Raw genomic sequence first — 21,584 nt, 5'->3', positions numbered from 1 at the left:
ATACATCTTTGGGCGCTTTCATTTAATTGTAGATCATTGTTGTAGGCAGAATTGTGTCCTTGAACAAATTATGTGTTGAAGATCTAACCCCTAGTGCCTCAGAATGTGACTGCATTTCAAGATGGGATCTTTAAATTGATAATTAAGGTACAATGAAGTCACTAGAGTGGTCACTGATCCAATAGAATTGGGATCCTCATAAGAAGAGGAGAGGAGGACAAAAACATACACAAAGGGACAACCCCATGTGGACACAGGAGAAGATGGTGTCTACATATCCAAGGAGAAGCGCGAGGAGGAACCAGCCCTGAGACTCCTTGGCCTCGACTTCCAGCTTCCAGGATGAGAGAAGACAAATATCTGTTGTTTAAGTCACCTGGGCTATGGGACTTTGCAATGGCAGCCTGAGCTGACTAACACAATCACATCTCCGGGTTCAAATAAAAGAAACACCTGATTAGGGCTTAGAAGATTAGACAATGGTTTCTGACCAAGCTGACTTTGCCCTTGAAAGTCATTAGGAGGGAAAAGGTGATTTGTAGAATCCTACTCACATCTACTCTGCCTCACATGGTTGACTGAAAGATACTCTACTGAATTGACGGGGAAGACTTAAGAGGCTCCATTATGGGATATTCTGAAGCCTGGGTTATTCCCTACCCAAGAGACTATTAAAGGTTTCCATGGCTTTGACAGAATCTCACCAATTCCTCTCTGCAAAGGAACACTCTTAGATCTAAGCTCTCGGATGTCTCCTCCCATCCCACCAATGGTTCTGCCTGGAGTCCTAGTCTCTAGTATTGTCCTCTTCCATGGACAGTGGATACAATGTAGACACCCCAACACCTTACCTGTGGAAACCTTTGTCCAAGTAACAAAAGGCTTGGGTTTCCCTGTTGCCTCACATGGGAACACAGCATCTGTCTCAGCAGTGACGGACACGGTCTGTGGGGATTTTGTGATGATCTGCGGCTTTTCCCCAAGGGTCCAGAACTTGGATGCAGGCGGTCCTCCAGCAAAAAACTTTGAGCTGCTCTGGTGGAAGCCTACTGAGGACTGGGCGGAGGACGTCACAAAGGAGATAGAGCTCCGGGTGGAAGTGATCAGGGGGATATTCTGTAAGTTAGTGGAGGGTGACATCGTGGTCCGGGGAGAGTGCAATACTGGAGGTGCCGGAGGGCCAAAGTCCATGTGAAAGATGCCCTGGGAATTTATCCTATTGTAGGGACCTGGGTTGACCTTTCTCTCCCTTGTCACTGGGGTGGGAGAGCTGGATGTCTGGGGCTTCTGAGTGACTCCCAACTGTGGGAAAGAAAGAGTCCTGTTGATGAAGAAAGGGAATCTTCCGCTGGAATAATGAGGCGTTCTTGAACTTGGAAGTTTGCTAACTGGGTGTCTTGGCTCAGGGAGATCATTATTTCCACGCACTTTGGAGTAGTCATTGAACTGGTCAGTTCTTGGGTCGGGAAACTTACCAGGAATGCCAGGTTTAGACATGTGCAATGGAAGAGGAGTTGTGGTACTTGATAATCTTGGAGTCGTCAAGTGTTCGTTCCCCGGCAAAGCCCTTGAAGGATATGCAGTTACTTCTGGTTTGTTGGTCAGGTGATGGGGTGGCTGGAAGGTTACAAAATATCTAAAGGGGCTTTGTATGGCCACATCAGGTGGTCTCACTGTTCCCTTTGGTGGGACAGGTTTGGCAAGGACTCTGGTGGGTTGATGAGAAGGGTGGACTCTTCCATCCAGGTGTTGACTATCTGGACCATGTGGTAGACTATTTTTGCTCCTACCATCAAACACTTCCTTTCCCAACGCCTGATTTGGGGACAAGTTAAATGCATTCTGGTAGAAAGTGGGAGTAGATAATTCATTTGGCCTCAATGTGTGCTGAGTCAATTCACTGTCCATTGGGGGTGCTTTGGTTTCTGGGTTCCCCACATAATTCAAGAAAACATTTTCCTTGGGATCTGTAAACGTCAGAGAGGTTCTTGAACTCAGAAGTGCTGGCTCAGTGGTAGTTTCTGCCAAAACCATAAGAGTCGTGGGTGAGAAGGGGGAGGCTGGTTCTTCCGCCAGAGCAGGAGTAGAGATGTGATTCTGTGGTCTGGTTTCAGAAGAGAGAAGAGCAATAGTGGTTTTATGATGTTCTTGAACATGAGTGGTGGTATCTGCGTGACTTGAAGACGGCTCTTTTTTTATGCTTGAGAGAGTTGTCAGAGCACCAATTTCTTCCCATTGAAGTGGTGTGGAGACCGTCACAGAAGGTGAAAACTCAGAAGTAAAATCCATATCTTCCAGCCCTTTAAGAACAAGGTTTTTCCCAAAACTGGTGACAGATATGTCTGTTTGCAGTCTCCCAAGCTCAGAAGTCCTTGAAGGGCTCCAGGTTGGCGATTCTGGAAAGCCCAAAGAAGAGAATTCTTCCTTAAATTCTTCCACAGTGGAGACTGAGGACTCAGAAGTTGATACAACACTAGTGATTGACTCTATGGGTACTAAAGTATCAATTTTATAGTTGTTGACATCTGTGAGACTATCATCCTTAATTTCTTTCCCATCTGATATGGGTGTATGTGTGACTGAAAGTGTCTCTTGGATTTTAGGGTGAGGTGATCTTATTTTTGTGGTAGTTGTATAATCCTCCACTCTGGTGATGTTATATGAGTCTTCCATTTTCAGAGAAACAGTTCTAGACAAAAGAATAGTTTCTGAACTGGGAGTAATACCACTGTGATGTTTATTTTCTGATGATACACTGGGCATGGATACAGATGCTTTTGAGCTCTCTGTAGAAGTGGTATGTCGATGCTTGTTTGGCTTCCTTCCATGTTTCCTTCGTGGGGTTCCCTTGGACACAGGCTGTGCATCCTTCTTTATTTCCAGACGTTTGGGGATATTCACTGTGTTATCAACAGAAGATGTAGGAGCCAGCAAACTCTCCACTTGTTTTGGAATCTTAATTTCAGATGCTTGAGTTGGTTTAGTAGAAAAAGTCTCTATTGGGGTAAGAGTTGTTGGGGTTTGCTTATGCTGGTGGTGGAATTTGTGGGGGCGTAATCTCCTCCTTCCATTGGGTCTTCTTCGAGAAGAGTGAGTGACTGGAACTGATGGTGAACCCATCTTCTGGCCTGGTGTTGTCACTGTTGCCATCATGGTGTCTTTGGCCAACAGGGTGCCAAGTGTGGTTTCCCTAGGCGGCTTAAATGGAGAGACATTGTTCATCCCTCCCAGTGAGGAATCAGGTACAGTGATAGAAGTGATATCCTGCCCCTCACTCTGAGAATTTCTAGAGTTTGTGAGGTGTCTTTCTAACATATCTCCTTCCTGTGCTGTCCGAGATTTACCCTTTATCTTCTTTTTATTCAGTGTGTTACCTTGAGTGCTTAAATCACTTTTCAGAAGCTGGATGTTGTCTGTGTGTCCTTGTAGATGTGATTGAGCTGGGACACCTGCTTTCCCTAAAGTGGGATTGTCCAATGTCTCAGAAGTACTGGAGTCAGCAACCCATGCAGTAGGGGTTGGAAAAAAGTGGACAGAGGTCTGTTCTTTCATCTTAGCCTCATCTGGGTATGAATTAGTCTCCAAATCTGGGTAAACGTATTGCACAGTTTCAGACTCAGTAAAGGAGGTAGCATCCAATGGAGGCTCATACTCATTTGATGTAGGCTCTGGCACAGATCCAACATCTGTTGTAAGCCAATGCCCTGTTGCTGTCTCTTCCTCGGTGGGCTCTTCATAGATGGTGTCCAGGGTCTGTAGAGTGGGAGAAGATTCATAAGGTTCAGATATCAGTGTCGGGGTTTCAACCCACTTCGTGGCCCCTTCAGTGGAAATTATCTCCTCAGTCTTCTCAGAAAACTCATCCTCAATAACATCTTCTGGGGGCACATCTGCTACTTTGGGTTCAGAAAGAATGACTTCATTGTGGTTGTGTTCTAGTCCCATCCTGGCTAAAGACATGGTACTCAAAACCTGCTCTTCCTCACCAAATAAAGACATATCTGCTGAGGACTCTTCAGCACTGGCTGCTGCCTGCACAGGTGCTGCTGAGAGGGGAGACACAGCTGGTGAGAGAGGTGTTACTTCTAGATGCATGGATGGAAGAGTGGTAGTTTGAATGGCCTGGGGCACTTCTGTGCCCTTGGGGAGATTTTTCCCACGGACTCTGGCTAAAATATCGGCCCAACGCTCTGGATTAATCTGCTTGTTCGCCATGTTTATCCTCCGTCTGGACTCAAACACTCTGCGGCCTTCTGCGACATTGGTCTCCGGTTCTTTTTCAGAATGCTTCCAGAGTTTCTGTTTCCTTCTTCCTTTCCTGACTTTCTTGTCTCCAAGGATGGCCTCATCCTTTGTTTTGATGAGTGCTTCTTGGTCCTTCGGATGCAGAACTCTCCTTGAAGTCTTTCCCTCTCCCATGCCAGAGCCCCCTTCATCCTCCACAATGTCTTCTCTCACTCTGGAAAGAGACTTTGCGCCAGGACGTCGGCCTCTTTTGGAAGACCTGCCGGGTCCTTTCTTATGCACTGTAATTCCCACTGTAAAATGGTCTGCCCCTTGTTGGTTGACAGCCACACATCTATAGTAACCGCCATCACTGACTTGGACCTCTGGGATGGACAGAGTTCCATCTGCCAGCATGTACACATGTGACATGTTAGCCAAATTGTTAACTATCCTTCTGTTTGGGAGGATCCAGCTGAGGTGGGCTTCGGGTATTGCCAAGGCACTGCAAGGCAGCATCACAGACTCCCCCGGGTCCTTGTGAATTGTCATCAGATCTCTCTCCAGTGAGGGCTGAGTGGAAGGAGACTGCACAAAAACCCTGTACATCATCTGATCTGTTTCATCCCTGACCTGTGCAATGCACTGGTACAAGCCTGAGTCAGAAGGCTCCATGGATTTAATTTTCAGCCAGCCACTGCTGAGGATAGAGAACTTGCCCTCCCGATCATCCATAGGAGCTTTCAGAATGGAACCATCCGGGAGCACCCAGAAGATAGATGGGCTCTCAGAAGCTTTCACATTGCAACTCAGCTGGCATGAACCCCCTTCCAGGATGGTCTCAGCTCTCTGCACTGCCGTGCTGGGCTCAATCATCACCCAGCTTCTGCTCCGAGCCTGGCTTGTGTCTTTGGAAGATAAAGTTAGAGAGTGCTCAGCATAATAGGAGAGCAGGACCTTCTTGGCTGTGCTCTGACGTCGATTCAGCTGGATGTCTATGGATGGCTGCATGACCCATTCTGGTTCTGCAAGGATCTGGGCTCTGACGCCAGTGTAGTAAAGGGCATCATCATCAATGTCTTGCCGGTACTGGTAACTGACTCTGGGGTCTTTGCTGAGCATAAGTTCTCGGTGCAGCTTCACAGGGACTTCGCTGTAATACGCTATCAGCTTCCACAGCTTTTCATAGTTTTCCCGAGTCATCGGACACTCAAAGTCCAAGGCGACTGTTGCATTGATACTGATCTCTGGAGGATCCGTCTGGTTCAGGTGAAGTCTGTACACATCTGTTGGTTTCTTGATGTCACAGACCAAGTTGACCATGTTCCCATGCTCGTCGGTCATATTCAAAGAGATATTCCACAGGGGGAGTTGGAACTTCTCCAAAACAAGCTGGCTGTCACCATCCTCCTCTTCTTCCTGCTCCTCTTCACTGCTTCTGCTCTTGTTCTGTCTCAGAGGAGACTCAATGGAAGGCTTCAGGCAAGCAATGTCATTCAACTTGTGAATCTCTTGCTTGTACAGCTTCTTGGGACTGGAACACATGGCACACAACTGACCGCCTTCATAAGCTTTGTCCTTCTTACACTTCAGAACCCCTAAAACACATGAGCAAACAAATAGTGAGCAAAAGTGCCAAAGAATGTCATGCCTTGAACGTGGGTGGAGGATAAAGTCTCCATCTGCTTCTCTATCATCCAGGTGTAACTCTATAAGAAGGAATTGCACTCCTGACTTGACTCTGATGCTTCATGTGTGACTTTAAATCACAGTTTTTACCTAAAACCTCACTAAAAAATGGGCAAAGGGCATGAACAGACACTTCTCAAAAAGAGACATACCAGTGGCCAACCAATGCAAAAAAAAGTCCAACATTGCTAATCTTCAGAGATATGCAAATCAAAGCCACATGAGATATTATTTCATGCCAGTCAGAATGGCCATTATCAATTAGTCAAAAAACAATAGGCGTGGGCAAGGATGAGGAGAAAATGGAGCGCTAAGACACTGTTGGTAGAGATGTAGATTAGTTCAAACTCTATGAAAAACAGCCTGAAGGTTTCTCAAAAAACTAAAAATGCAACGACCGTATTTGATCCAGTAATCCCACTCCTGGCTATCTATCCAAAGGAAAAGAAATCATTATATAAAAAAGACACCTGCACCATATGTTTATCACAGCATTATTCACAATGGCAAAGCCATGTACTCAACCTAAGTGTCCATCAACAGAGGACTGGATGAACAAAATGCTATGGACTCCTATTCACTCTTAAAAAATAATGAAAGTATGTCTTTTGCAGCAGCACTGGAATTGAAGGCCATTATTCTAAGTGAAATGACTCAGAAAAAAGTCAAATACTGCATATTCTCACTTATAAGCAGGAGCTAAACAATGTATATATACAGACACAGACAGTGGAATAACAGATACTGGAGATTCAGATGGGTGGGAAGGTAAGAAGGAGGTGGGAGTAAAAAATTACTTAATAGGTACAATGTTCACTCTTTGGGTGACTGATACCCAAAAAGCTCAGACTTCACCACTGTGCAACATATCCATATAAGAAAACTGCACTCCTTAAAAAATGTAAAGAATAAATTTTAAAAATTGATTAAAATTTTTAAAATTGCAGTTTTGTACAGTGTATGATAACTAACTAGTGTTTTATCATTACTTAATACTGAGTAATAATTGCTAATGTTTTTTATTTCAATCTTTTCAGGTAAAAGAAAAAGAAACTTAATTTACAGCATTATGCAATTTATCTTCTGCGAAAGTCCAAGAGAATCTATGTAAACAATTGCAAATCATGAAGCTATTTCCCTGGGTGCAGTGGTCGACAAAAGGAAAGGAGGAGAGAGGAAGCGAGTGAGAGAGGGAGAAGGCAAGAAGAAAGGGAGGGAGGGAAGAAGGAAAGAGAGTGAGGAAGGAAGAAAGGAAGAATAGAGGGAGGAAGGGAGGAGAGAGAGAAGGATAAATGAAGGAAGAAAGGAGGGAGGGAAGAAAGAAGGGAGAGTGTGGGGAAGGAGAAAGTGAGGAAGGAAGGAAAGAGGGAGAAGGAAAGAGCGAAGGGAGGGAGGGAAGAAGAAAGGAGGGAAAGAATGAAGAAAGGAAAGGGGAAGGAGTAAAGGGAGGCAGGGAGGAAGGGAAGTAGGAAGCAAAGAGGGAGGAAGGAAGGAAGGAAGGAGGGAGGGAGGGAGGGAGGGAAGGAAGGATGGAGGAAGGAGAGAATGAGGAAGGAAGAAAAGAGAGCGAGGAGGAAGGAAGGAGAGAGGCCGGGATGAAGAAAGGAAGGAGGAAGTGAGCAAGGAAGGAGGGAAGAAGAAAGGGAGGGAGGAAGGAAAGAAGGAAGAAAGGACAGAAGGGAAAGAAGGAAGGAGAAAGGAGAGAAAGAAGAAAAGAAGGAAGGAGGAATGAGGGAGGAAAGGAGGGAGGGAAGGAGTGAAAGGAGGGAAGGAGGGAAGGAGAGAGGGAGGAAGAGAGGGAGGGAAGGAGAAAAGGAAGAAGAGAAAGAGGGAAGGGAGAAAGAGAAGAAGAAGAGAAGGAGGGAAAATCATCCTTGTTGCAGACCACAATTTATTTTCTTGCAACTTCTGCACATGGGTCCTTCTTGTTCTCTGAATCAACACTCAGTATCTCTCTCCAGTCTGTTAAAGCGTGTTTTCACAAACACCTCCAACGTCCCCACAGTCTGCTCTTTTTCAAACATCCTTGGATAATTCCTCCTGGAACATGGGCTCACAGACCCTTCCCCACTCCATCTTTCTACACTAAGCTGGACATCCCTCTCCAGATATGCATTCTATGAAAATCCAAGTCAACTGTATGTAAGATTTTCCATGACCATGGCTTTCCACTGTACCAAGGGACAGATGCACTTGTGTGATAAGATGCCCGTGTCTTAACATCTCTGTGGTAATGAACCATGTGTGCATCTCCTACCTTCCTGACTGCCTACTTGGATTCTATCCAATGCAGGGTGAATACACCAACATGAGGACCTTGGAGCATGGAACCTTTCCAGCAAGGTCAAAGAGTGTGTGGCTAGGACTCCCTTTCCTCACCTCTGGACCTAGCATCCCATTCCAGAAACCACTGCATGTCACAGTCGCAGGACCACGGATTCCCCTGCAGGTAGAGGTTCTCCAGCAGCGGCATGTTTTGAAGCATGCCCGTGGGCAGAGTTCGGATCCTGTTCTCAGCCAGGTAGAGGTGTCGGATGGTGGAGAGCCTGAAATAATCCAGGAAAGTAAAGGTAGAGAAGGTGCTGGGGTGCAGCTGGTGGAGAAGGTTCCCCTCTAGGTGGAGAAGCCTCAGGGACGTCAACCCGCTGAACGCTTGTGGATGGATGAACTCGATCTTGTTGTGGTCAACGTGCAGCCGCATTAAGCTCAAGAGCCCTTGGAGGGTCCGCCCCGTGATCACCCTTAGCTTGTTGTAGCTGAACTTGAAAACCTGCAAAGACAGGGGAGCACAAAACAACCCTGTTTACAGCATATGAGGGGGACCCCAAAAAAGACCCTGAATTGCCCTCCCTATTTTGTAGGGTGGGCCCCTTGGATACAGGCTTTCTCTGCTAGGTGAGTATTCTAGGAACCCATCCGTGGACTAGTCAGCATTGTTGAGAGAGGCTGCGTTTGGCTTCCGTGAATTTTTTTTGCAGATTCTTTCAATGTGTTTGCCCATTTCAGGATGGGTGATTGATGAGCACATCTGCCCACACCGTGCTGAGTGTTCGGCAGTTTTTGACCCTAAATGGCATGACCCCCGTGCCCACCCTCCCTATTTTTTTGTTTCCCTGGATAAAAAAAATCCCCAAAGGATAATGTTTTGCCCATGTGAAAGAGATGAAACAAAATACTGCAGAACCACTAAAAGGCATCAACATGATTGAGTTCAGAAACTGTTTTAGGCAGTGGAAGTGCTTTGAAGGTGACTGAAGTTTAAACATGTGAGAATAAATACACAATTTTTCATAAATAAATTACATGGTTTCTTTGGGTCTCTCTCATAAAAAGCGACAGTCAAGAGCAAAAACCAGCACAAAGATCTGGAAAGTAATGACACTGAGCTTGTTTTTCATGTCAGAAAATAGTCATTTATGGATCATTAGGAAGAATTATAAAATTTTCTTTCTTTATGATGGATCTTAGAGAAGCACGTTCAATCCATAGCACAAGGACCACATGCAGCCCAGGACAGCTAGTCACACGGCCCCACAAAGTCTTGCAACATTATGTGTTTCTTAGCATTTATTTTCTTCATGATCCCATGCATAGCTCTATTTTTGAAGTTCACAAACACACCTTATTCATGACATCACTTTTCAGCAGCACATACATTTGTGAGCAGCTATTTTTAATTATGAAGCACACAAAGAGAAAAATGCAAACAAACATTGCTGACAAGCACCTTGAGAATGCACTGAGAATTGCAACCCCTTCCATCAAACCAGATGTCAATAGATTCATTTTACAAAAACAAGGTCAGATTTCCCACTAGTTTTTACTGTTCTTATTTTTCTAAACTTTGTAATAAAAATATTTTTAAAAGAAGTCTTATTATGCATATATACTAACTACATTCTATACTTTATTGTGCGACCCAAGACAATTCTTCTTTACTCAATATGGTCCAGGGAAACCAAAAATTTGGACACCCCTGCTTAGATGATGCAAGGAGGGATTCTCATCAATGCCCAAGGCTTACCTGCAGGGAGCTGAGGTCCCTTAAAGCCCCATCAGGAATGCTTGGAATGTCATTGCCATGAATCATAAGTAGTTCCAACTTGGTCAGTCCTGCAAATGAGGTTTCCGACAGAGCCTGTATACTATTAAACCTAAAAAAGGATGATAATAATTAGACGAAGAAATAGCAGATTCTTAAGTCTTATGTAAGAAACATTTCCCGGCCTGCCCAGAAGCAAGTTAGCAAGATGATGATTCTGAGATCATATGAGTGCCATTCCCAAAATACACACACTCGTTCATGACCTTATCCGTCTCTGGAATCCAAAGAAAAGGGACTCTTTCCTTCTAACTAACTTAAGAAAAAAATGCATTAGTCTCCATTCAACCAAGAAATGGTCACAGAGATTTGTGACTTGGTATATGCTAGTGTAGTGAAGAAACTTTCTGGTGGCAATTAGTAGAATTTAGAATGCTGAATGAGGCTGTTTCCTATGGCTTCTTGTCAGAAACCCTGCACTGAAGTGACAATAATAATGTCTGAAGTAGCAGTAATAACGAGTGCCAGGTGGCTAGCAGGAATGGAAAAAAAAAAAACAGACAAACAAACACAGCTTTGGGAGTAGCTTTGCATATAATAAGAAGGAAAAGTGGCTGGCCACAGTGCCTCACACCTATAATCCTAGCACTTGGGGAGGCCAAGGCAGTAGTTTCGCTTGAGCACAGGAGTTCGAGACAGGCCTGGGCAACATGGAGTGACTCCATATCTACGAAAAATAAAAAATATTAACCTGGCATGGTGGTGTGTGCCTGAAGTTATAGCTACCCAGGAGGTTGAAGTGGGAGAATCACCTGAGCCCAGGAGGTCGGGACTGTGGTAGGCCAGGATTGCGCCACTGCACTCCAACCTGGGAGACAGTGTGAGACCCTGACTCAAAACAAACAAAACAAAACAAAACAAAAACAAAGAGTGCTCTGTGCTAAGGCCAAATTGAAATATTGACTGCCAAAACATGAACACGCTTATTTGTTATTTCACAAGGACACATTGCCATGTCTGATGGGTTAGCTGAGTTATTTGTAAATAGGCTGCTTTAAAAAAATATTTTTGGCTTTGATGTTGCATATATGTTGATCAAGATGCTTTCTTGACCAGTTTAGAAATCTTTCATTGCTAGGTTGGTAGTGACAAATGTCAGCCCTCAAACTTGATCCCTGGAGACACAATCACAAAATGAATGCAGAATCCTGCATATTGCTGTTATATCCATGTTTCTGCTGGGATGCAACTCCTCTAGCCTGACATTATTGATTGCTCCTCATCATCACTTAAATAAAAGGAAATCAACTCATAGAAAATACAGGTTGCCAGCTCATAGCTAAATGCCGCAAATTCTAGCCAGTTCCAATGCTCTCATGAGCTCATACCCAGACCCCAATGGCAAAGTCAATAGAAAAACTCAACTGGGTATCAACTTCCCTAAGAGTCAGGCTTAAGAAGGACCTTTCAGTTACAAAGTCTTACTTGCAGGAGATTTATCATCTCCACCGCCAAAAGCATTTCACCTTGATTGCTTCAAACACTTCAAAGACCTAGTCTCCGAATTGCATTGTTATTATTTAAGACCAACATTCGCAAATAAAACATCAGATGAAATTAAACGTGTCCTACCAAATTGCGATAATGTTGCCTGGATTTGAAATGGCTCACTGGGAATAAATAGCAAAAAATAATTCTATTTCCTGTGGAGAATGTGACATGATCCATTCCTCTGGCATCTTATCAGCTGAGCTCTGCTCTATTTAACAGTGGTGAGCGGTGAAATATTAAAATAATTGGGCTCAAAGCTATTTGTGAATGTTATGGTGATGCCTTGGGTTTCATAAAAGGTAGGAAGTTTCACTGGATTTAAGAATTTTCTGCTTCAAATCATTTGTACACTTTACCATCTAAAATCCATGAAGCAGGAATGCTCTACTAATTTCCTCCAAAAGAAACAGAGATTCTGAGAGTGTCTAATTTTTTCAAGGTCACATATCAAGTACGCAGAGAAAAAGGAGTTGAATCATCTCAAAGTTATGTCTTTTCTATTTCATAGTGCTATTTTGGGCTTATTAAAACAAGGTGGGAGCTTAAAAATCCTGCAAACAAGCGCAGCAACAGCAACAAAAACATCCTCAGTATAAAGAACAGGAAACTAATGGAGAAACCGTCTTCTCAGAATACACAGTCATTGCAGGTGAGATCTAGATAACTTGAGACCAAAACTTCCACGTGTATACAGAGACCATTAACTGAGGTGCAAGAGGCTGCAGATACTTGCTTGACACTATTTTATTCAATGAGCTCCAATGTATGAAACTCAAGTGTCTTTTTGGAGGACAAAACTCCCCATAAGGTAAAGTAAAGACAAGTAAAATCCAACAGCTTGAGGCTTTTCTCATGATGTAAATGAGTGAGTGACCCTCCTTGGTGGGTAAATTTTTAAGTAAGAGAAGAAAGAGATACGTTTTCCCGATGATGAGCTTAGCAGTTTTCTGCAGGTGTTGACCACTGCAGACTGCGTGGGGAATTGTGGTTCCAGTTTCTAGATCTTTCTTGTCATCTAGTAGAGATGCAGTTCCTAGAGGTGTGATAGCACCCTGAAAAGGACTCATGTTTTGAGGACAGAAATGCCTCCTGGCTACACAGATAAGTTAATTGACTTTCTTGGACCTCAACTTCCTCATTAGTGATGCTACTGACAACCCTTTTTTCAGAGGGCTGTGTGTGAGTTACAGAATATTACAGAATATAATCTCAGCTGGTACTGTGTTTCAAGGACGTCTGGAAGTCTCTGGAGGGAATGGTATCTATAACAAGGCAGAAACTAGGGAGAGCAAAGGGAAATTTGCTGCAAAATAAGACACAAAGGAAAATACAATAGGCATTAACCACAAAAATTAGCAACAAATTTTGGAAGATCAATGAAATGATGACTTGAGGACAGGAGTTTGAGATCAACGTGGGCAACATAGTGATATCTGAACTCTACAAAAAAAAATTTTTAATTAGCCAGGTACGGTGGTGTGTGCTTGTCATTTTAGCTACTCAGGAGGCTAAGGAGGGAGGATCTTTTGAGCCCAGGAGTTTGAGGTAGCAGTGAGTTATGATCACACCCTTGCCCTCCAGTCTGAGTGACAGAGCAAGTCTCTGTCTCTAAAATAAACAAACAAACAAATAAATAAATAAATAAATAAGCAACTAAATGTATCTAGACTGAGAGGTGGTATGAGTAATAGGTCATATGAGTAAATATGTTCAATGTCGACATAAATCTGCAAATGTTCAAAAACTAATATATATTCAAAAATAACATAATAGTACAATGACAATAAGAGTAAACACTTCCATTCAATTAGTCTATTTTTTTTAAATTTTGGATGCAGAGGGTACCTGTGCAGGTTTTTTGCATGGTTATATTGTGTGATGGTGAGGTTTAAGTTTCTGTGGCATCTGTCTCTCAAATAATGTGCCTGGTACCCAATAGGCATTTTTAATGACCATCTATGGTTGCCATTTTTATTTTTAACAGAACACCTTGCTTCTTTCTTCTTATTTAAGCACACACAGCACACAACAGAAGGCCAATAAACTTGCAGTGTGGGTCTGCTGATGGCATTCTCAGAATTCTTCAAAATTTTGTCTCTGAGTGAAATATCAACATTTAAGAATAATCTCATGCACCTGTGTGCAAAACAACATGAGTCTAAATGTATGTTTCAGAGAAGCCTGCAAGAAAAAATCTAACTGAGACATCTAATTCTATTTAAAAGAACTTTTTAAATCTATTTCAGCAAAATTACCACACAAAAGCAATGGTCATTGCTCAAGACGCATCTCACAAATAAAGAACAAAGCACTGGCACATATTACAATGTAGATGAGTCTGAGAATTATGATATTAAGTGCAAGAAGCCAGTCACTCAAAGTGATCTATCTTATGAGTACACTTCCATGAAATGTCCAGTATAGCCAAATTCATAGAGGCAGAAAACCAATGGATGTTTTCTAAAAGATGGGAGGATCGAGAGGGGTTGAGGTATGACTGCTTAATGGGTGTGAGTTCTCTTTTTGGGGTAATGAAAATATTTTGTACCTAAATAGAGATGATGGACTCACAAAAGTATGAATATAGTCAATGCCACTGAATTGTAGACCCTAAAAGGATGACTGTAATATTACTTCAATTTTACCTGAATTTGAAAAAAAAAATACAAAAACAATGTATAGGTCAACTTTGTAAGTGTCTTCGGGGTGAAGTTAGCTCTGAAAACTACCTTGAATGCTTTCAGACATGGAGAAATAAAAGGAAAAATTAGACAGATGGTGTTTAAGGTTCCCTTTGTATGAAATGGTGCCTGGTGCTGGACCTACCTACACGAATTTATCTTGCAAGATATAACTTGAGCTTTTAGTGTTTTCCAGAAACTCTTCTGGGCAAGTTAACAAAATTGGCAAGAGCCCAGATTTCTTAGTGAAAAGGGTGACTGAAAAGATAAAAGTATTGAAGATAATTCCAGAGAGTGATCAATTATATTAAATAAAGAAATTAAGGGACGGGGAAAAGGATGGGATGGATATGAAGGCTCAGTGTCCAGGACAGGGCTCTCTGGAAGGCTGCGACTTGAAGAACTTAACTTATACACCCATCCTGCAGCAGAGCATTCTTACAGGAGGAAATGAACCAGAGATTTTCATTGTTTTATGCAAAAGTACATGATTTGGTTCCTTGGCTCTGATTAGAGACTTTTCTCTGGTGCTATCCCAACGTTTCACTCTGTATTAGTCTGTTACTAGGACTTAGAGTCCCCAGGGTTGAGAGTGGGGAATCCATTCTCTTTCTTCAATCTACGTTCCAAGATGCCTACTTTTCTTCAGGAAGATTAATTCGTGGTCCACTTGGGCTTGGCTTTATCACTTTAGTAGAAAATTCCACCGTGGACAATCAGGTTGTTTTGTGGTGTGTTTTAGAGTTGAGAGTTCTTGGCCATCAACTCTGTGCTTTGGACATGTCAAGCTTTCCAGTTCTGGGGCACATTCACTTGACTTGTCTTCTGTTGAGTCTGCCAGCCAGGAATTTTTAGCTAAGATGTCTGCCAGAGGACAGCTGTCAATGCCTGGAGACAGTTTTGGATGTCATAGCTAGAGAGAGTGAATGTAATTGGCATCTGATGGGTACTGGCCAGGGACATGCTGAACACCCTACAGTGCATGGGATGATCCCACCACAGATAATTATTCAATCCTAAATATCAATATTGCTGAGGTTTAGAAACCTTGCCTTAGCATGAATGACTCTGTTTGTATCTATTTATCTATTTAGCCTATCTATTTATCATCTATCTATCATCTATTTCTATCTATCATATATCTATTCATCCATCCGTCATCCATCTATCATATCTATCTATCTATCATATCTATCCAGCCTATCTATTATCTATCAATCATCAATCAGGTATCTATCTATGTGTCTGTCATCTATCTATCTTCTATCTATCATGTGTCTATTATCTATTTATCACACTGTCTGTCTATGTGTCTACCATCTATCTATCTATCCATCTGTCTATGAGGGGGGAGCCAAAAAAACCATGAGTCATCTTTTTAGAGGGCGGAGTCCTTGTAGTACAGGCTTCCCCCGCTAGGTAAGTGTTCTAGGAACTCATCAGCGCCAGTGTACCAGCTAGCATTGCTGTGTGCCACAATGTGTGGCAGCTAGCATTGCTGTGCGCCATACCAAGCTGTGGCAAACAGGTGACTAGTTCTTCCACCATGGCAATGCACCTGCCCACACCATGCTGAGTGTTCAGCAGTTTTAGACCCAAAGCAGTATGCCCCCATTCCCCATTCTCCCTATTCACTCGATCTCACCCTGAGTGATTTTTTTTTGTTGTTGTTTATTTGTTTCTCTGGATGAAAAAAAGTCTTCAAAGGGGAATGTTTTGCTGATGTGGAAGAGGTGAAAAAAAACAGCAAAAACAGTAAAAGGTATCAAATGGATGAGTTCCAAAACTGCTTTTAGCAATGGAAGCAACATCTTGATCAGTGGATTGCATCCAACAACGAGAACTTGGAAGGTTACTGAAGTTTAAACAGATAGGAATACACACACACACACACACACACACACACACACACACACACACACACAACTTTTATACATAAATCCCATTTTGGGGGATCCTCCCTCGTATCTATCTATCTATCTATCTATCTATCTATCTATCTATCTATCCATCTATCTATCTATTTACCTATCTATCATCTATCTGTGGCAGTAGTTCTCAATCACAGGTGAATTTGCTTAAAACATTTGACAATATCTGTAAATGACTTTTTGTTATCACAACGGAGGGAGGGATTGTTACTGATATCCAGTGAGTGAAGGCCAGGGATGCTGTTTTGCCTCCTACAGTGCACAGGACAGCCCCACAAAACAAAAAATTGTCCTATTTAAAATGACAGTAGTGCCCTAAATGTCAATTATCCTGAGGTGAAGAAATCCTGTTCTAACCCTGGGTAGTTTACAGGCAGATGCACCTCCTCCATTGGTTCATGCTTATTGAGGATTCAACCACAAAATCGTTATGCAATGGTGAGCACAAAAATGAAAATCAATAGCAGCATCAAAACGTTCTGACATTTCTTGGGACCTGAGGTCTATCTAGATAGGACGGTTATCTGGTGAGTAGGTGGGATTAACAGGGGCTGGGTTACCTAGGAGCTTAGAGGACGTGGGAAGGAATTTGTTTTCTTCACTCCAAGTGAAACTGGAAGAGATCGCAGGGTTTTAAGGAAGAGAATAAGATGAACTGAAGTATGTGTAGAAACAGCCATATTGGCCACGACCTGGAGAAGGAGTCAAAGGTAGTCAAGAGAGGAAGGAGGAGACAAAAAGAGGTGAATCCTAGAGGGGTGCTGGGTCCAAGGCCAAGGTGGAGTAGCAGAGATGAAGACCCATACATCATTTCCAAACATTTTTGGAGCAAGAGCCAACAGGCATTGCTGAGTGGTGGAGTCAAGAATCAAGACAACTTGGAGGAAGGACTTCTGCTTTGACAGGAGCAAATAGCTGGATTTGTTGTTCGCTGAGATGGGGAAAGTTGGGACAGGCAAAGGTGGGGGAAACCATCCGAAGCTACTTGTTCCATGTGATGCTTGAGATTTCAGGGAGGATCCAAGGTGAGATTGGAGCCAGGACCAAGATGGAGATCCCTGGTCCACACTCAGGAGACATTGGCCCACTGCCTCATGAAATAAATCCCTTGGAGTAGACAGAATGACTCAAAGAGAACCCAGAAGGAGGAGGCAGGTCTTGAGGTGGTGGAGATGGGACTTGAAGGCTGGATTTCTTAAATGGGTCAGAAAGAACCTGATGTTTCTCAGCACATTGTCTTTGTCACCAAAAACAATCAGGTGTGATTTGACATCCAACTATCATGGTAGGTGCCAAAGTGGAGAAAAAGTGGAAATGCACAAAAATGGAGGATTAATGTGACTGAGTTCCCTCCAAACCTGAATAAACCCCCTGTTCAAAGAAGATGCCTAAGGTCTGGGATGAGGCCATATCAGTCTTATGCTATGATCTTCCTGGTACATGTTTCTGGGGTCTATGGATGCAGGTGTCAGATGTCAGAATGGGGAATGTTAGTGTCAGATGTCAGAATGGGGAAGCCCAGGGAATCACATCACTTGAGTGCAGGGAAGAGAGCAGGAATCGTATACTCTAGGGCATGCATGAGTCTTGTTCTGTCCCCCAGGAGTACAGGATTCCTCCTCTCCTCCCTGCACTCAAGTGATGTTCAAGTGCACCATCATGGCTCACCACAGCCTCGACTTCCTGGCCCCAGATGATCCTCCTGTCTCAGCCTCCTGAGTAGCTGGGATTATAGGCCTGCACCACCATGCCCAGATAACTTTTTAAACATTTTTTTGTGGAGTTGAGGTTTAACTATGTTGCCCAGGTTGGTCTCAAACTCCTGGGCTCAAGCGATCCTCCAGCCTTGGCCTTCCAAAGTGCTGTAATTACAGGCATGAATCACTATGCCCAGCCCTTTATCATCTGCTGATTGTCAATTGCTGGCTACATAACAAATTAAGTGAAATGTTTATGTCAGACAACATTTGAAAAATTGCGTTACAGGTTCCAGTTAGTACCAAAAAGCAGAATTTAACATAAAATAGATGAGTAGGGACATTGTGGAAGTTCCAAAATACGTCACCAAAAGAAGGCTTTTAACCAAGGGGGGAAATTTTTTTTAAGTCTATACATCAGAAACTGAGTGGATAATTGTTTTTTTGTTTTCTAAAAAAATATTTGTATAGAAATTTTCAGAGGTTGCCCAGGCAGGAAGCAGCAGTGCTAACAGAGAACCCTCATAACAATTGTGTGGAAACGGTTTCATTAGCTCAAGGCCAACAATCTCTCATTCCTCGAGGGTCTTATGCTCCCTCCAAACTGCTAAAAGACAAGGCAGATCCTGAGTTTTATTTGTTAGATGCTGCCTTTGCTTCCAATCCCCCCCCCCAAAATGAACAATGTTCACTTCATTATCATGCTCGTATGACATGATGAGTGATTTTTAAAAAGTAATATATTGATTCATGTTACAAACTAGACCAGATGAAAATAACATATGTTAGTGCTGTGAAGCAGTTCCATACGGTTTTCCTTTCTTGTTAATATTTCACAAAACCAACTCTAAATATCACGATGGCACCAATAAGAACAAGAAACATTTTGTTATCTTTGTTTTATTCCATCATCCAAGCCTTTAAGGCACCAAAATTCATTGTTTATTGTGAGGGTTTTTTTTTTTAATGAAACTATCAGAAATTCTGTTCTAATTTAGAGATGAGTTAGCTGTCCCATGTTCACAAAATACTTCAACTTAAAGATGGGTGGGAAGAAAAAAAAATCACAGAAACTGTAAATCAGATGAAACAGCTTGACACATAAGAGTCTTGGTGTGGCAAGTTTAAAGTCATCAGATGAGTAGACTTCTCTTTGGGGAGGATGCATGCCTGGACCTCCTCACCTCGGACTCTAGCCTGATAGTCCCAACCCCCATAGGCACACAGCCATCTGTGTAGGAAATACAGGAGAAAGCACTTATGCCTTATTCCCATGCTTTTTAGGGAGTTTCACCAAGCCCTGTCTGACAGCACCTCTAGATGTGTGACCTGCCAAAGGGTGGGTTTGTGGGATTACATAGTTTCCCACAGTAAATGAGACCACATGTTGAAATGGTTCAAAAGAAAAAAACAACAATATTGCACACTAGAAATTGCAAGAAATAAAGTAAATTGTTGATAAAGCTCTATTTTCTGCTTTGCAAACAACACATGCTCCATCTTATTCTGGTTCAAGTGAGTTTCAACTTTTTTTTCTATTTTTCTTACTCCCATTAGATGCATGGCCTCTCCTAATAAATTATAAGATTGCATGAAAGGATGCTGACTTGTGGGTTAATATTCTCTCCTCTGGTGAAGCCAAGTTGTTTTTTCTTCTGAGGTTTCTCCACTGTGGTTTGATTTTCAGACAGTCAAATCATAAAGTTTCCTGAAATTTCCTTGAGAAATCTATTTAACAGTCTATCACCACAGACTGGGGAAGTTTCCAACTTATTATGTCTACTTTTTATTCTATTGTTCTACCAGTGGGCCTTACAGTCAATTGATGCAAGATTTTTAAAAAAAAATTCAGTGGTACAAGGTGTCCAGGCACGTTTACAATTATTTGCTCACTGACTCAAGTTTAGCCATTTCATTTTATTAAAACCTCCTCACAGTGGACATTCATGAAACAAAAATTTTTTAAAATGATAAATAAAGTCACTAAAAAAGTAGAAATGTAATTTAATTTGTTGTTTTCAAGACGGTAGAAAATAGCTAATACATTTTGTTGAAAAAACTCCATAGGATATTTGATTATTAACATGGCACATGAGTATTTGTGAATAAAACATTAGTGTGTACAAAAATGAAATAAAGGCATAAAAGTTCTATCTGAAATGCTGCAAAAAAAATACCTCTTAAGAAGATACAATTATTTTAAACAGGCAACATAAAAAAAAAAAAAACTCTTTCATTGCCTCAAAGTCATAAGTCCGTCATCCAAGTGACTTGCAATGTGTCACAGATGAGCTACTTATTCTTTGTGTTAGTCTTAAATAGCTTCTGGAGTCTCTGTTTAAATATTCTTCATACACTTAACTGTATGTCATATGCACATGCATGTACAACATATTCAATAAACGCTATCCAGGAAATTCCCTGACAAACTAAAGTTGTTCATCACGCTCTGTGAATAAATCTTACAACTGATGGAGAGATTTAGATGGTCGTCCAAAAGCACTGTGCTTAGTAACCTTGTTCGAAACTTTGACCTCTGTTCCGCCCATCTACAGAGTGACCCATGCAGGCTAGACAGATGCACCCAAGTGTATGCAAACACTCACAAACACGCGCACATAGACACGGAGAATGCGCCCTGAGGACGTGGTACGAACCCCAAGTTGATCCTCTCCACGTGCTTTGCAATCCCTGCGGGCACAGCGGCCAAGGATCTGAAGGTGCAGTGGACCTCGCTGGGAACATAGCAAGCGCAGGGGTGAGGACAGGCCAGGGCGGCGGGCGGAGAGCCCCAGAGCAGGATCAGCACCACGGAGAGAGCCCCCCAACGCGCCCGCCTGAGCATCTTGTCCGAGGGCGTCGTCCTGGGATACCTAGTGAGGAGCAAGACAGAGATGCGCTTATCCGCGGGGAGATACACTCGATTTTAGCCATTTGGAACGTCTGAGTTTTGCATCGTGGCTTTAAGCTGCCTGAGACTTTAAATGATACATTCTAGGTACACAAAACAGGGGAATTAAGAAAGATGAAACTCTTTATTTTCCCTAAACTCTCACTATGTATTTTAATCATTACTCTAGAATATAGCCTTAATAGAATATATTAAAGATTATATGGACTTGGATATTATGACTTGGAAATCTACTGCCTTGTGCTCTACAAGCATGTACATGGAACACACACACACACAGAGAGAGATTAAGAGGGAAGAAAGGAAGGAAGAAGGGAGGGAAAGAAGGAAGGAAGGAAAGAAAGTAGGGAGGGAGGGAAGGAGGGAGAGAAGGAAGAAGGATGGAAGAATGGGGAATAAGAGGGAGGGAGAAAGGAAGGAAGAGAGGAAGGAGGAAGGAGAGAAGGAAGAAGGGATGGTAGAAGGAAGGAGGGAAGGGAGGAAAGAGGGAAGGAGGGAGAAGGATGGAGGGAGAAAGAAGGAAGGAGGAAAATAGGGAGGGTACAAAAGGAAGAAGGGAGGAAGGGGGAGGGAGGGAAGGAGGGAGGGTACAAAAGGAAGAAGGGAGGAAGGGGGAGGGAAGGAAGGAGGAGGAGCTGAAGATGAAGAAAAAGAAGAGATGGAAGACAGATAATGCTATCCATGTTTCTATAATAAAATAAATAATTAGAGGCTCTGCTCTGCCTCCAACGGCAAGACTAAGCCACCATATATTGTATATAGTTGAATTTTGAAATTTTCTTAAGAAAGTTGTTTATATCAAAAATATTGTCTCTCCTTTGTGATATTCCTCAAAGTCTTAATTCTATCTTTTAAACG

General features: G+C 42.6%; 1 protein-coding gene across 1 annotated transcript in view; it reads right to left on the bottom strand.

The window, feature by feature from the left end:
• MXRA5 (matrix remodeling associated 5) overlaps nt 1-20,660 on the bottom strand; it is a 34,501-nt gene extending 13,841 nt beyond the window's left edge. Inside the window, exons 1-4 of the mRNA XM_008074037.1 lie at nt 20,473-20,660; nt 9,938-10,067; nt 8,293-8,683; nt 852-5,822 (exon numbers count right to left, since the gene is read on the bottom strand). Of these exons, the coding sequence (XP_008072228.1) occupies nt 852-5,822; nt 8,293-8,683; nt 9,938-10,067; nt 20,473-20,660 (5,680 nt within the window). The remainder of the gene's footprint in view (nt 1-851; nt 5,823-8,292; nt 8,684-9,937; nt 10,068-20,472) is intronic.
• Between the last annotated feature and the right edge of the window lie 924 nt (nt 20,661-21,584).

The sequence above is a fragment of the Carlito syrichta genome, unplaced genomic scaffold (genome assembly GCF_000164805.1).
Source record: "Carlito syrichta isolate Samal-C Ts95f unplaced genomic scaffold, Tarsius_syrichta-2.0.1 Scaffold316281, whole genome shotgun sequence".
In the NCBI taxonomy this organism is placed as follows: Eukaryota; Metazoa; Chordata; class Mammalia; order Primates; family Tarsiidae; genus Carlito; species Carlito syrichta.
The sequence above is the reverse complement of the archived record's forward strand: the minus strand, read 5'-3'. Positions and strand labels throughout refer to the sequence as shown.